The sequence below is a fragment of the Leucoraja erinacea genome, chromosome 2, assembly GCF_028641065.1.
Source record: "Leucoraja erinacea ecotype New England chromosome 2, Leri_hhj_1, whole genome shotgun sequence".
In the NCBI taxonomy this organism is placed as follows: Eukaryota; Metazoa; Chordata; class Chondrichthyes; order Rajiformes; family Rajidae; genus Leucoraja; species Leucoraja erinaceus.
The window spans coordinates 109,358,493-109,374,671 of NC_073378.1; the positions used below are offsets into that span (position 1 = coordinate 109,358,493).

At 37.4% G+C, this 16,179-nt stretch overlaps 2 protein-coding genes across 5 annotated transcripts in view; one reads left to right on the plus strand and one right to left on the minus strand.

Moving 5' to 3' along the window:
- The window catches only part of erp44 (endoplasmic reticulum protein 44), a 317,180-nt gene that overhangs the window by 182,006 nt on the left and 118,995 nt on the right, over nucleotides 1–16,179 (plus strand). The gene's annotated exons all lie outside the window — the stretch shown is intronic.
- The window catches only part of invs (inversin), a 150,555-nt gene that overhangs the window by 88,992 nt on the left and 45,384 nt on the right, over nucleotides 1–16,179 (minus strand). For 2 of the 3 annotated variants that reach the window (XM_055663137.1, XM_055663128.1), the window contains exon 4: nucleotides 12,879–13,045. In XM_055663137.1, coding sequence (XP_055519112.1) covers nucleotides 12,879–13,045 — 167 coding nt within the window. The remainder of the gene's footprint in view (nucleotides 1–12,878; nucleotides 13,046–16,179) is intronic. The other variant, XM_055663146.1, reaches the window with a different exon arrangement.

Genomic DNA, 16,179 nt, shown 5'->3' on the forward strand with positions numbered 1-16,179 from the left:
AGAGAGCAAGATCACAATCACTGATACGTGTCTTTCTTCACCCTGAAAAAGTTTGACCAAATATGTACGATCCACACTTTGAAAAATTCGCTCCAACATTTAACCATTTGGACATTCAGTTATTGATGGAATTCCCAAAATTCTGAGAAACCTTTACCTTTATTTCCGAGTTCCTGTCCGATAATCAGCCAGCCATCCATATTGGGCAGGAAAGCCTGCAGCTGATGATCACACTAAAGGAGTAGGTGGAGATGCAAAGACAAACTAGCATTGTAATGAAGGAACTGGTTTATGTTGATGACAAATACATGGTGATCATAATGGCTGTGAGTGTGGGCCAAAGGGCCTGTTTCAGTGTTCTAAATAATAAACAGTAGAGTAAATAATAACGAGTAGTAAATATCCAGTGACATTGATTAAGGGATCCATTTTGGCCACAGCACTGGGCAAAACACCGCTTTGGTTTTAAATAGTGTTCCTGCAATTTTTCATGCCCACGAACAAACAGACCTAAAACTGGGCCTCCATCAACATAACCCATAATACTGCATTGGACTATCAATGCAGAATTTTGCATTCAAGCGTCTCGATTGGAAAATCACTAACAAATGAAATGTTTATTTATAGAAACAGAAAATAAGTGCAGGAGTAGGCCATTCGGCCCTTCGAGCCAGCACCACCATTCAACTCTCTCTTGAATACATGAATTTTCTATCAGCTTATATTTTTCCTACCAAATGTTGCACTGTGGTCCCGCTTTCATCAAGACTTCATATGGCTCGACTTCTGCCCTTGCATCTGCAACAAATATTTGTCCTGGAGACCTCTGTTTTGAGCCTATTTATATCTTCACAGCCTGTTTCCTGGTTATCTTCCTACATTCAGTATATTGTTTCCCTTCAGTTCTCCTGTCTGCCTCCAAGACAGATACTACAAACCACAAAATAAATGAGGCAGCACAGGTTTCCTTGTCTGTAAATTTATTGATATAGTTACATACCCTGCTGCCCTATTAAGTTATTATTTTATTGGTGCCTGCTCCTCTGTACATTTTTCAATACATTATTGCCTACTGCTTTATGAATTTTTGATTTACTAGGTTTCACTTTTCAATTAATTCGTCAATTCTCTGATGTATGCTGCTGTATTAATGATTTTAACACCAGCAATGAATCTAAATCATTTATGCTGTTTCTCATTTAATTTATTAATTTCTTCCTGTTTGTAATTTTTTTTTGTTATTGATTGATTTAGCTGTGGCCAGCATACAATTAATTCACTGGTTTCTGCTTAACTTTGCAGCAGTGTTGATCAATTTACTTTCATAGTTGTGTATTGCTGATTGTCATTGTGATTTTTACTAGTTTTTGTATGTTTAGATGATCTGCTGATTTAACTTGTCTCCTTTCATGGAATCATACAGCATACGGCTCTTCGGCCCACCATGTCGTTGCTGACCAGGAAATACCTATCAGTACTAATCTTATGATGACCATCCCTATATTCATGTGCTTATCGAAAAGCCTCCAAGAAGGACTGCGTCCTCTATGCCTTCCCTCTTTAAATATATCAATGCTTTTTAAATGTAATAATTGCATCTGGTTCCACCACTTTGTCTGGCTGCATGCTTTCCCCTCAAATTCTAACCATCTACCACATCTGGCCTTATTACATTTTTATATACTTGCACCTCAGCTCCTTTGGTCCAGGGAAAACAAGCTCAGCCGATCCAATCTCTTCCCATAACCGAAGTCCTCCAATACAGGCAACATCCTGGTACATACCCTTTGTACTTCTCCAGGAACAACCACAACCTTTCTCTGACAAAGTGCTGGAGTAACTCAAAGGTTCAAGCAGTAACATTGGAGAACATGGATTGGTGGTGTTTGGGGTTGAGACCCTGCTTCAGACTGATTGTAGTGGTAGGGAGGTGGTGGGGAGAAGAAAGCTGGAAAAGAGGAGGGGCAGCACAAATCCATTCACCAGACTTTGTCCTGTCCCTCCTCTCTTTCACCTCCCTCTTCCCCCCTCCCCCCCCACAAATGAGTCTGAAGAAGGGAAGAAGGGTCCCAGCCCGAAACGTCCATAGATCGCCCGATTGCCTCCATGTACTTGAAAATGCACCCCTAAAGAAAAGTCTTATTTTCCAATTAAAAAAAACACCAAATGTTGGACGTCACTTCCTCAGTTTTTCCTTTATGTTAAATACTTAATTGGTACATGCAGAATTCCAAGAGTTAAGAGCAAGGATAACCTCTTTGTTAAAAGAGGCCAGATTTTAAAAAAGCCTCCTGGACTGAATCTGTGAACTCAGTTGTCCACTGACCCAAGTCATTCCAAAGCTGATTCCACTGTCCCTCATTATTTTCTTGTTGTTTCTAACAAATTTGGATAGATATACGGATAGGAAGGGATTAGAGGAATATGGCCCAAATACAGGAAAATTAGACAAACAGATTGTCACCTGGTCAGCATGAACAAGTTGGGCTGAAGGGCCTATTTCATGCTGTATGGCTCTAGGATTATAAATATGTAAATTATACATTAACAAATGTATTTATCCAATACTGCTGGGCCCAATTTCTCCAATCACATTGATTATTTTATTAACTACATAACCATACTAAAAGAACATGCTCAGAAAATACCATAGATCCACTCTGAATGTTCAGTTTTTTTATATTTGATTAACTGGCCTACCCTGAACAGAAAGCATTTAATTAACCACCAAGGTACTTGCTTCAATAAATAAAGAAAGCAAGAAGAAAAAGGAATAGAAGTCAGAATACGTTAGCTAAATTACCAAATGTGCTATTATAAAAACAAAGGAGTTGCTGTAGCACAAATGTTTCATGTTACCAGGAAACATTAGAAGAACATAATGGCCAGTTTCTATGAATGAATACGGACTGAAGAAACTGGGTTTGTTTCTTTTACAGCAGAGAAAGTGGAGATGCAATTTTATATGCATTCAAAAGCACGATTGCAAAAAAGTGAAACAAAATGCAAGATAACGATACAGATATTGGCAGCACGTCGAGAAATCCAAAAGACACAGATGTCAGGTGTTTTCAAAAGGAAAATAATTTTAATGCAATTAGTAGACATGATATGGAAACTGTCTGAAACAACAGTGGTATTATTGCATTTCCTGTTATTGAACTGCTTGTTCTATCTTTCTGATTTATTGCAGACCTTTCAAAGATCTACATTTAAAAGAATCTGATATATCATGAATAATCAAGAGTGCTTTGAAAGTATTATCTATTGTACAATAATGTTGTGCACTTAAATCTTTGCATAAATTTCAAGTATGCTTTATGCCATTTTTTAGGGCAGCACATCTAGAAATCACTTTGTTTTGCTGGATGGAGATACAGAGAAGGCACTCATACAATGTACGAGGTGTGAACATTTTGCAATGTGGAAATACGTTAACCAGCTTTTGTTAAAGTTTGTCATGCCAATAATTTATTTAGTGAAGATGTACATACAAAAGTTGTGCAGTATAAAATGTTGTAAAAATGATTAATAACTAAAACAAAATGGAAAATTACCACCAACTTTTCTAGGAGCTTACTTTGTTGACCTCCCATGCCTTTCGCCTCTCCACACTCCCTCTCCTTCGAGTTGACACAGGGGGCATCAGTAAGAGTGAGATCTCTTAACAAACCAGGCAGTGACGCATCACGTGAAGGTTAAGATCTTTCCTAAGGCATCAAAGGTTGATTGCCATGCTTTTCTTCCTGTCCTGGAGTAACCCTTGATAGCAGGAGATGCTGTGCAGAACAGTTTGTCGCAGTTTCATTGAACAGCACTGCTGTGCTCTCAGTCAAGTTCATTTTCTGGGAAAGCCTCTTATGACCATCATCTCCAGTTCTCAGACAGAAACTTGACCCTGAGGGTTCTCTCAGAAGTGCTTCTGCAGTCACATCTGCAAATCGCTGCTGTGCCAGCTCATGCAATGCTTTGTTAGTCAGTTTCTCTACATGATAATCATCTGCAATGACTTCTTAAAGTCCTGCCCTTGGGGCAATGTCATAGGTCGCTGTTGGCATCTCTTCCACCAAACAGACAAAATAATTGACACTCCCTATCATGCCTTCCATCAAACACCATTTGTAGAAGTGGTTATAAATTCCTCCTGTATTTTTGAAATTGCCTTTGTTTTATTACATGTCCATCTGATGTCCATCATTCAGCTCAACCAACTAGAAGGTCTATGGTAATATGTCTTGAAAATGTCTTAACACTGATCCATAGGTGTGTAGTGGGGATAGTCATGCTACAGTAAGAGAAGTGTGGAATCAGCTGAGGATCTTCACATGTCTTTTAAACCAATCTCAATTATTCACAAACATCTCCTCAGATGAACTCTTGCCTTTCTTTGTCTTTAACCAGTTGTACACACTCTTCACCAAAGATCATAGAGCGGATCTTTGCTCTTTACCTTCCCCATGATGATTGTTCAGCAAAATGATATTTAATACTGCCTGGTCCTCAATACATACATATCGCAGGATCACCACTCTCTTCAATTAAACTACACTTTCTGTGTGATACTCTAAATCTTACCTGATTGATTCCAAACATCATTTTACACGAATGGAGCCAAGGCTTACAAACACCTCAGATCACACTTCATCCCACTCACCCCCTCACACATTAAAACTTCAATTTTCACATACGACAAAAGTTTTTGACTTGCCATAATTTTAACACTTTCACCGAAAAGCCGGAATTCTGGACTATTAATTTACTTAATAAACAAATAAAGGACCAAAAACTCTTATTAACAAGGCATGGCTGAATGACGGTGAATGGAGAAGGTGATTAATGAAACTCTCCACTGATTTGCTGATAACAAATATAAACAAACATGCCATTTGTCATGCATAAATATCTAGTGCTGCTATTATGCTCACGACTTCCACTGCCACATTTTCTTTGTCTAAAAATCAAAGTAATTGGTAAAGGAGGCTCCAGAGCCGACATCCTAACTATTTTTCATTAAGTTACAATATAATACGAAAGTTCTCTTGTCACTGCATTTCTTTTTGTATTTGTGGCTTTCAAAAAGAAAATTACAAAACACTCGAAGGAAAAAAAAGCAAGAATTCAAAAACAATCGCATCCAGAAAATGGCTCCTGTTTTAATAACTTTTTAATTTCGTGATATTAGGAGCACTTCATACTAAGATTTAAACACAAGCAAAAAACCTTTGAATGGTGTCCATCTATTCAATTTAAAAAAAAAGTCCTTTTATGATGAGTTACAATTGGGACTACAAAAGGATGTCAGTTGCATCAATTATGTGAAATACAGAGACAAAAGATCAAATTTCAATCCTGCAGTAGCAGTTACGAGAATAAAACTCCGCAATGAAGTTGCAATCAAACCTTGCTTTAGACTGAGCTCCTCAAAATGAACAAATAACTAACTTCTCAAATGACTACATGCATAATAAATCTGGTAATAAAGGCTTTATTTGGTGATTATAACAGTTAAGGATGTAAATATTACACATTTCCATCACCTACATTGAAACAGTATTCTGAATCCTCAACCCTGTTTGAAACCTATGTCGCACTCGGGAGTAATTTGTATGATTTAACCATCCTAAACACAGGCAATATTTTCAAAGTATATTGCAGGGAATTCTTATTTTATTAACACGAACTGTTCAGACTACTTTACAGATTTTGTGCTGAATACTTGCATCACTTGATCCACATTTAAAAACTATTCTGACACATTCTTATTCAGAATAACAAGAGATAATCAGAGGTTCTATAATAACAATAATTTGGCTCTTCAAAAATGATTGTCATGCACTTTTTTACACATTTCGTAATTACAGTGCCCTCCATAATGTTTGGGACAAAGGCCCATCATTTATTTATTTGCCGCTATACTCTACAATTTGAGATTTGTAATAGAAAAAAATCACACGTGGTTAAAGTGCACATTGTCAGATTTTATTAAAGGGTATTTTTATACATTATGGTTTCACCGTGTAGAAATTACAGCTGTGTTTATACATAGTCTCCCATTTCAGGGCACCATCATGTTTGGGACACGTGGCTTCACAGGTGTTTGTAATTGCTCAGGTTGGTTTAATAACCTCCTTAATGCAGGTATAAGAGAGCTCTCAGCACCTTGTCTTTCCTCCAGTCTTTTCATCACCTTTAGAAACCTTTATTGCTGTTTATCAACATGAGAACCAAAGTGGTGCCAATGAAAGTCAAAGAAGCCATTATGAGACTGAGAAACAAGAATAAAACTGTTAGAGACATCAGGCAAACCTAGGCTTACCAAAATCAACTGTTTGGAACATCATTAGAAGAAAGAGAGCAATGGTGTGCTTACTAATCGCAAAGGGACTGGCAGACCAAGGAAGACCTCCACAGCTGATGACAGACGAATTCCTCTATAATAAAGAAAAATCCCCAAATACCTGTCCAACAGATCAGAAACACTCTTCAAGAGTCAGGTGTGGATTTGTCAATGACCACTGTTCGCAGAAGACTTCATGAACAAAAATCTAGAGGCTACACTGCAAGATGCAAACCACTGGTTAGCTGCAATAATAGGATAGCCAGGTTAAAATTTGCCAAGAAGTACTTAAAAGAACAACCACAGTTCTGGAAAAAGGTCTTATGGACAGATGAGACAAAGATTAACTTATATGTGGGTGATGGCAAGAGCAAAGTGTGGAGGAGAGAAGAAACTGCCCAAGATCCAAAGCGTACCACCTCATCTGTGAAACACGGTGGTGGGGGTGTTATGGCCTGGGCATGTATGGCTGCTGAAGGTACTGGCTCACTTATCTTCATTGATGATACAACTGCTGATGGTAATAGCATAATTAATTCTGTAGTGTATAGACACATCCTATCTGCTCAAGTTCAAACAAATGCCTCAAAACCCATTGGCCAGCTGTTCATTCTACAGCAAGACATTGATCCCAAACATACTGCGAAAGCAACAAAGAAGTTTTTCAAAGCTAAAAAATGGTCTATTCTTGAGTGGCCAAGTCAATCACTCAATTGAGCATGCCTTTTATATGCTGAAGAGAAAAATGAAGGAGACTAGCCCCCAAAACCAGCATAAGCTGAAGATGGCGGCAATACAGGCATGGCAGAGCATCACTAGAGAAGACACCCAGCAACTGGTGATGTCCATGAATCGCAGAATTCAAGCATTCATTGCATGCAAAGGATATGCAACAAAACACTAAACATGACTAGTTTCATTTACATGACATTGCTGTGTCCCAAACATTGTAGTGCCCTGATATGGGGAGACTATGTATAAACACAGCGGTAATTTCTACATGGTGAAACCAAAATGTATAAAAAATACCCTTTAATAAAATCTGGCAATGTGCACTTTAACCACATGTAATTTTTTCTATTACAAATCTCAAATTATGGAGTACAGAGGCAAATAAATAAATGATGTGTCTTTGTCCCAAACAATATGGAGGGCACTGTATATTTTGAACTGCATGCAAAATGCTTTGTAAGTCTTTGATCGTTCTTTAGTCCACTGCTTCTCTCTTTGTGTAAGGATGACAACTGACAGTTGCACAACACTGACAAGATGGAGAAACAGCCCACCTTCCCTATTCTCAATCCAATTAGACCTCTAATCCGCTAGATGAGAGGCCCAACTACACATGTTCCACATGACAAGGACAGGTATTGATTATTTGTCTTGACGGTTAACATTGCCCCTGCTGAGGCCATTCTGAAAGAAGCAAACTTCTTAAATTAGACAGCATTTCAGCTGTTCCGAAGGCCAAATGGCAAAACAATTGAAAGCTAATAAAAGGTATAGAAATGAACAAATCATAACATTATGACAGGTTGATTGTTGACAGCAGTACAGATGGTATGCTTTACCAGACTAGTAATATAATTGCTCCTCCTCTTTTTCCTATAGTGCAGTTCCAGCTTTGACTAAATGAAAGGCCAGAACAATTAAAGAATTTGACCAGTGAAGCTAAGCCTGGAAAGCAACTATCATCAAGGGACACAATGTCAATACCAGGTTGCATTCGTCAATAGCAGCCTACATGACAGGCATTTGTCTCGACCAAATCTCCAAAGATGCTCTCTGCCTTCAAGTTGTGTTTCAATTTCTGGTTTAAGATACATTTTATTGTCTTGGCCTCTATAAATAGTAAAGTACTTAATCTGTGCAAAGTGGCAAATTAAATTAATATCTTAAAGTTTAACATATTTAAAGACGGAACACTGCTAAAATAGTTCCAAAAATGCTGCTTAACCTAACGCATCCTTCCAGCATTTTCTGCTATTTTAAATAGGTAGTAGGCTCTGAAATGTGATTACAATTATTCAAAACACAAAAATTAATGCTTGTGGGGTTAAGAAGACAATCAGCTTGAGTAAGTGCCTATGGTAAATTAAGTGCTCTCTGCCACAAAATGATTTTAAACAGAGGCTAGACTGTTCGACTGGCATAAGTGTTAAATATTCCTAAAGTAACCGTTTATTTAAGGAAGTACACAAAATCATTTCATAAAGTACATTATGTCGCAATAAAAATGCTGGAATTCAATAATTGAATATATCAGACAATAATAGTGATTTAATAAGCAACTGTGATTTTAGAAGCATATGATTGTATCCATGCAGCTGCATACAGTACCCTGCACTTTTGGTGGACAAAAATCAATGTTGTGCTTTTTGCCATGTATGGAAATTCCTACTCCATATTAGAGCATATATAACAGATTGATGCTTCAATGCAGAGCTGAAGAAAAGCTCCTTTCCTATATCTTCTTATATATCACTTTGATTTGATGCAAAATACTCTGTAGTCTCATTCAGAGAAGAACAGGAATCTGTACAAGTATCCTAACCAAAATGATGCTCCATTGAAAATAGTTATCTGATTTTCTTGGATGATTAAATGCAAATTAGAATGCAAATATTTTGCCGAGTGGTATAATTTCAAAATTAATGAATTGGCTACTATAAGCTCTACCCTGGGCCCAGCACGTTGATGCAATGTTAAAGAAGGCCCATCAATGTCTCCATTCCCTCAAATGTTTGAGGAGACTCGGTACATGGATGAATACTCCATCAAACATCTACAGATGTATGGTAGAGAGCAGGTTGACTGGTTGCATCACAACCTGGATCAGCAACTGGAGGCAAAGATCACAGTAAATTTGAGAGTTCTGGGTGCCACGGAGATTCCTGTCAAAGACAGCATAGAAAGCATTGAGCTTGTCTGGAAGTTATGTGTTGCTGCCATTTGAGCTACTTGGTTTCACCTTGTGGGAAGTGATGACGTGCAAGGCCTGCCACAATTGCCAAATGTCCGCCCGAGTCTCTAGTTTAGTCCCAAAGTATATCTTTACGTTCACAATGGCCTTCTGAAGGTCACACTTGGACTTTTCATAGAATTCTGGATCGCCTGACTTGAACAGCACAGATCATTGCAGATCGCCTAGTTCATCAAAGACCTCTTGTTGTGGAACACTCAGAACATCGTGGTAGGAACACACTCCTCTTTACATTTCCATTTGAAGTCAGTAACAACCATCACATATTCATTCAGGTTCATTGCTGAGTGCTTGAACATCATCCAGTCAACCATCCAACTAAAACATTTGCAAAGTCACTTCCCTGCCTTCCCTAACCAGCTTTGTACAATCCGCTTCACCGGAGATGCATTTCAACAAGAAGAAAGAGCAGAGCCAGGCGGTCGATTTTGCAACATGCAGGCAAGGGCTGGAGCGACAGACACCTCTGAAAGATGAAATACCGTCAACACTGGTACTCTCATAATCAGTGTTGCATGAGACGTATGGTAGTTTGTAAGTATCTTCTTCGAGCATTGGGGTACATCGTCTTGTGTTCACTGACCACGGCGTATTGTTCCTCAAGTGCGAGCGAACGTCAGTTTGAGGTGGGATGTAGGCTGCGGGCATGATGGAGTTGAATTCCCTTGGGAGGTAGAAGGGATTAACTTTCATGCTGAATGTTCCAGGTCGAGGGAGAAGTTGTACAAGCCGGCCAAATCCATGCACCATGAAGAGTTAACCATTGATTCATGGTTTCAAACCACTCTCTCACTTTCCTCGATAACGTCATCCAGTCTATGAAATGGATTGAGAAATCTTCGTTCTGGAAGGCAGAGTCTGGAGAGCTGGGGGTGAGGCATGTCTCTATTACTCAGTATCACAGCATCTTTCCATGTTCCTTCAGTAAAACAATCTTGACCTTCAGACAATCTTATTTTCTAGGGAATGTACATAGGCCAAGAGGATGCTAGGGAAGGAGGTTGGACAGTAGGCCCCACACTTCATTTTTACTTGCAGGTTGTCCTGGTGACACGTTTATGGGCACAATGAAGGCCTCCCTGGATGCTGCCAGATATTGTATTGACTGTGCCTAAATATCTTAGGGTTAGAATTTGTGTTCGACGGGCAAATGCAAGATTGCTAATTCATTTAAATAATCCTAGGTATGTTACAATACTTACCTTCAGCAGCGCTGCAATTCTGCCACTGGCCGTGTGCGCGATTTTGGCGGGTTTGAGGGGGGTCGGGGTTAAAACAGGGTTTTTTCCCCAACCTGGTCCTGAATTATATTTTGTTGGAGTGCAAGATGTTGCTAAAGAATAGTTCCTACGGCCGATCCGTGTGTTTTTTTAAAAAAATTCACCCGACAAGTTAATCGCTGGAATGATTTTTAAAATCAGCTTCTGAAGCCGTCAATGCCGACAACGGGGACGGATTTTATGGAGGACCAGGTAAAAGAAAGTAGTTTATTTTTATGTATAAAAGTGTTTCTTAAGATGTATTTAATTCACATTTTAAGTTGCGAAACGGTGATTTTTTCCCCCCGAAGAACCGGCAGTGTATTTGTTGCCAATATGGGGGACTAAATTCACCGCATCCTCAACTTTCCAAATGGTCCCGTTCCAGAAAATCCCACTCGCAAGCCGATTTAAATGGCCATTAATTTACAGGTATTAAACATTAAATTCCTTCCATTTGGCCTATAAACCCATGACAATGAGATTTAAAAATTATGTTATGTTCTGAATTCTTGTGTGAATGTTTTTTGGACACAGGCTATTTAAAAATGTTAATCTATTCTTAAGAAATGGATAGATGTTTAGATCTAGTAATTGAATTTTGTAATTAGCTACAATTAGGTAACTAACTAATTATATGCTTTAATTTCGTCATCTAAGTAAGATTGTTTCATATTTGTTTCAGAATGCTTCAATCCATAATAACTGAAAATTTATTTCAGTTCTCTTAAATTTTAAGAAAGTTATCGGCTTTTAAATGTTCTCGATCACAGCTTTTGTGTTAAGTCAATAAAAAAGCAATAGGGAACAAAATGCCAATTTCCGAGTATGAAAATGGCCATAACATTTTTAATACTGGAGATATGAAAGTGAATTAGGTGTCAAATTAAACTTCTTTTTATGCTTTATCTGGTGGGACAAATTAAAGACTTGATTTTTAAAATCTCAACTTTGCTAATAATCCAGATATCTGTTAGTAATCTGTTCGTTACCGCACTGATTAGTGCCGTTCTTACAGTTAGTAATTTTAAATGGGTATATTTTAGATTATCCTGCCCTGCTGCTAGCAAAATGCCACCATACGCCAGTGCCATTTTAAAAAAAACTATTTTTTTAATATGAAGAATAGTGATCTTTATTTATATCAGAAGTTGACAGAATAATACTATACTCGACTCTGACAAAACCTTCAACTTACAAACAAATCTATTGAATAGTAAACAAAAGTGAAAAGTACCAATCATTCAATATGGATTTTACTGGAACTAATAAACTCAGATTTGACCTGGAAACTCAGATTTGACCTGGAACTTTTAACTGCAGCACTTACATATCACTTATTTATCTTTTTTGCCACCCATAAAAATCAGCTGGCTGGGCCATCCTTTCCAGAAAGCTTTCAGACAAACAAATTGATTTGACCCGACTAAACTTTATCCCCAGTCCCAAAGTGGGCAAAAACAAACAGATAAAATATCTGCCTATGGTTCTTTGAAAAGGCTTGAATACATAGCTACATATTTCAACAAATGTAACCTATCAGGAATAATACCTATCATGAAAACAGTTTCAATGCCATGTTGCCCAAATGTTTTTTGCTTATTGAAAGCTCTTTCCCTGATCTAACCCCACCATCCAAAATTTCATGTAACAACTCTTGAGTACAACTCTCAGGAGCATATACAATATTTTTCATTTCAACTGAATAACAATGAATTCAGCTCCTCCATTGGACACAAGAAATGTCAAGGGATAAGACCAGTGAGTGGGAATATGGAATTTAGATAAGGGGTCAGTCATGATTGTATGGCAGGCAGAACATGCTACATGGTCTACCCATGCTCCTATTTTCCAGCGAAAGACAAAATTTCTAAAATTTGAGACATTATATGACAATGTTAGAAATAGCTTTATGTGATATGTTAGTAAAAATGTGGGATAACTGGATAAATCCTGAGAGTTTTTAGGATTCTCTATTGGCATTGGTATATTATTGTAATGAGATATAGTGAAAACGTTGTTTTGCATGTTATCCAGGCAAATCATACCATAGATGAAAACACCAGGTAGTACAAAAAATGTAAACAGAGTGCAGATAGTACTGCAGCTAGAGTGAAAGTGCAGATATAAAATGTGCAAGTGCCGCAACAAGGTAGGTTGGAAGATCGAGAAATTCCTCCATAACATGAGAGGTCTGATCAAGAGAGGAACAGGTAGAAAAATAGATCTATAACAATACATACCATCAGGTAAAATGCCTTTTCACTTTTTTGATATGGGTCTCATAAATCGTACTCACCTTTTGTGCTGCAAGATGTAAAGCTGTCCTCTGGCTGCGATCTGCTTTGTTGACATTAGCTCCAGCCTTAAGGAGTGCTTCAGCACAGTCCAATCTGTCAGCAAGCACACAATACATCAGTGGAGTCCGGCCAAATTGGTCCTCTGTCTCCTTTAAGCCTGGATTTGCTGGATTTTAAAATTTGGGAGAAGGAACAAATTAATTTGCTTTAAATGTCAGATTAGACAATTTAATTATTTCAATGAAACAATTTGTTATAACTGAAAATGAGCTTGAATAGATTTAGGCTACAGAAAAGTTGGAGCACTGTGAAATTTTGATGACATTAATCTTGAGTAAGAATTTGAGAACAATTTACTTCCATTTATCTTTTGTTAAACCTTGATTCTGTGAATCCAACGCAAATCTCACCTCACATTTGGCTGAGTAACCACAATAAACTATTAAGTGAAGGAAAGCCTTTGTCGAGTGTTTTACCTTGTCATCGTAACCACTTAGCAACTGGGCAAAATGAAAACTCAACATTGGATATTCTCATTTTTTTTAATCTAACTACCTGTACAGACTATCCATTTGCAGTGGATGGGATTCTGTCCCCTTACAAAGACCTGTACAGCAACTAATAAGATCAGGATCTAGCATGTCCAATGCTAGCCTAGATTTAGACCCCTCCTGAATAACACTTGCAGATTTTTAATTCCTACTCCTCTATTTAGCTTAACCTCCCCAATTGCATCTTTTCAAAAACTTCTTCACAGCTTTATAGGTTTTCCAACTGATATTCATCTCTGCAGTTATTTGCTATACTGTGCAGGCAGATGTGGCAATCAATTTGCACAAACCATTGTATCATCAGCAGCAAATGAATCGATAAGCAGATAATCTTTTGAAGAAGGACTATTACCCATCTCTTCTTTCAGTACAGAGGAAATACTAATCAAGGCCTTATATCATTCTAAAGATATTGGAAGCTCCTGATCAGCTCAAGCCAATGCCATAAACACATGATCACATTTTGTTCTGTGACACAGTGCTAGTCCTGCCCCCATTCTTCATCTTCCTCTCAGTACTTCATAACCAAGCATTTATTTGACCAACATACTGAAATCCAATAGCCCTCCATTGAAAGGAGATTCAGTCAGAACCGAGCATGTCAAGTACAAGGGGTGACTGGATCGGCTGGATTTTGGAACAATGTATGCTGAGGGATGATCAAACTTGTTCAAAGGTGTTCAAACTTATGATGGGCATTTATAGGGTAGATGGTGAGAAACATTTCCCCATATCAGATGTGTCTGTGACAGTGCTTAGGTTTAAGATAATGGATAAGAGATTTAGAGGAATTTTACATAGAATTCCTTTTTTCAAACACTGAGGCAGTTTGAAAATAGGAGCATGCTGCCTTATGGAGTGGTGGAAGCAGGTAGTCTCACTACATTTAATGCATAATATAAAGTCTACATGAAAGTATACTAGATGTATACAGAAGGCTATAGGTCAAGTGATGGAAAACAGGGTTAGTATACATAGGTACCCATGGAAATGGTAGGGCAAAATGCCTTTGTCAGGCTCTTTGACAATTACTCTCTATAAAACACACCATTGCTAAAATATATCAATATACGACAAATCCCTTGCATTCCTCCAATATTCTGACTGTTCTGAAATTAATTAAAAAAATATGAAATTGTTTACAAAGATACACAATCATTATTGATTAGATAGACTCGGCTTGTACTCGCTAGAATTTAGAAGATTGAGAGGGGATCTTATAGAAACTTACAAAATTCTTGAGGGGTTGGACAGGCTAGATGCAGAAAGATTGTTCCCGATGTTGGGGAAGCCCAGAACAAGGGGTCACAGTTTAAGGATAAAGGGGAAATCTTTTAGGACCAAGATGAGAAAAACATTTTTCACACAGAGATTGGTGAATCTCTGGAATTCTCTGCCACAGAAGGTAGTTGAGGCCAGTTCATTGGCTATATTTAAGAGGGAGTTAGATGTGGCCCTTGTGGCTAAAGGGATCAGGGGGTATGGAGAGAAGGCAGATACAGGATACTGAGTTGGATGATCAGCCATGATCATATTGAATGGCGGTGCAGGCTCGAAGGGCCTACTCCTGCACCTAATTTCTATGTTTCTATGTTTCATATAAAACATGGACACCATAAAAGCTTAAAAACACAAATGTTTCTCTATTATTTTGAAGAATAAATTTAATTCTCGTCAATCACAGAATATAAAATATTAACATTATTTTACAATAAACTACTTGTATGCTGGGATGTCATTGTGTAATAAAGCGGATGATCCATAAACATACTTTTCAGTAGCTTCTCACCAGCACTCTTGATCTCTCAGCACAGTATCTAATTTTTTCTCTCAATCCTAGTATCCAGCCTTTTCAATTTGCCACATGGCTCAAATCATCACAGGGATTTTTATTTTAAACATACTGGTATAAATAAGATCACCGAACAGAAAATATGTGTTTTGCACAAACAGAAACTAGTTCTAATTATTTTGTATCTCTGTTGGCAAAAGTAGGTGTTTATCCCGAATTAGTTATTTGAAAATCATTGCATTTCTAATTATTGTGTTATATATCTTAAGAAACAGTGATATCAAACAAAATGTAACTGTACGTTCCATATTGCAGTAGGTAACTGGATTAAACATATCTTGTGTAGGAAGGAATGGCAGATTGTTCCTTATCTTGACTGATAAGAAGTGAGGGCCTTTAGAAACAACAATAACTGCTGTTAATGTTGTGGATGTCAATTAATTTTCTGTACAATTGATTTAAAAAATAATAATTTTCCACAAATAGAACAATTTGATATTTGATTGTTAACCTATTGTTTTTAAATTAATTGACACTACTGATTTCTTGACTTCCCCGTAACTCAAAATAGAAAGTAAATAACCGAAATATATTAAAAACTCTAGAATTTAGTCCACATTTTGCACGGTGTACCCATTAGTTTTGTCCTTAATAAAACCATTTTGTACCAAAACATTTCTATCTAACTAAATTATCACATTTAATGTTTATTGATGTTAAATCCAAATGTCATGTTTCAAAAGCCATGCTCATTTCCATCATTATTTCATTTTGCAACCAATGGCAATCCAAAATATTTCACTATTTCACCAGTACAAACTCATTTTGATCATTATATGTTTTAAAAGACTGTTCAGAAGTCAATATATCATTTCAATAAAAAATATGCAATCTTTTCCTTTCAGAATTAATGAATACAAATAAAATGGATGCCACTCAGAAGCATTATTCTACCAA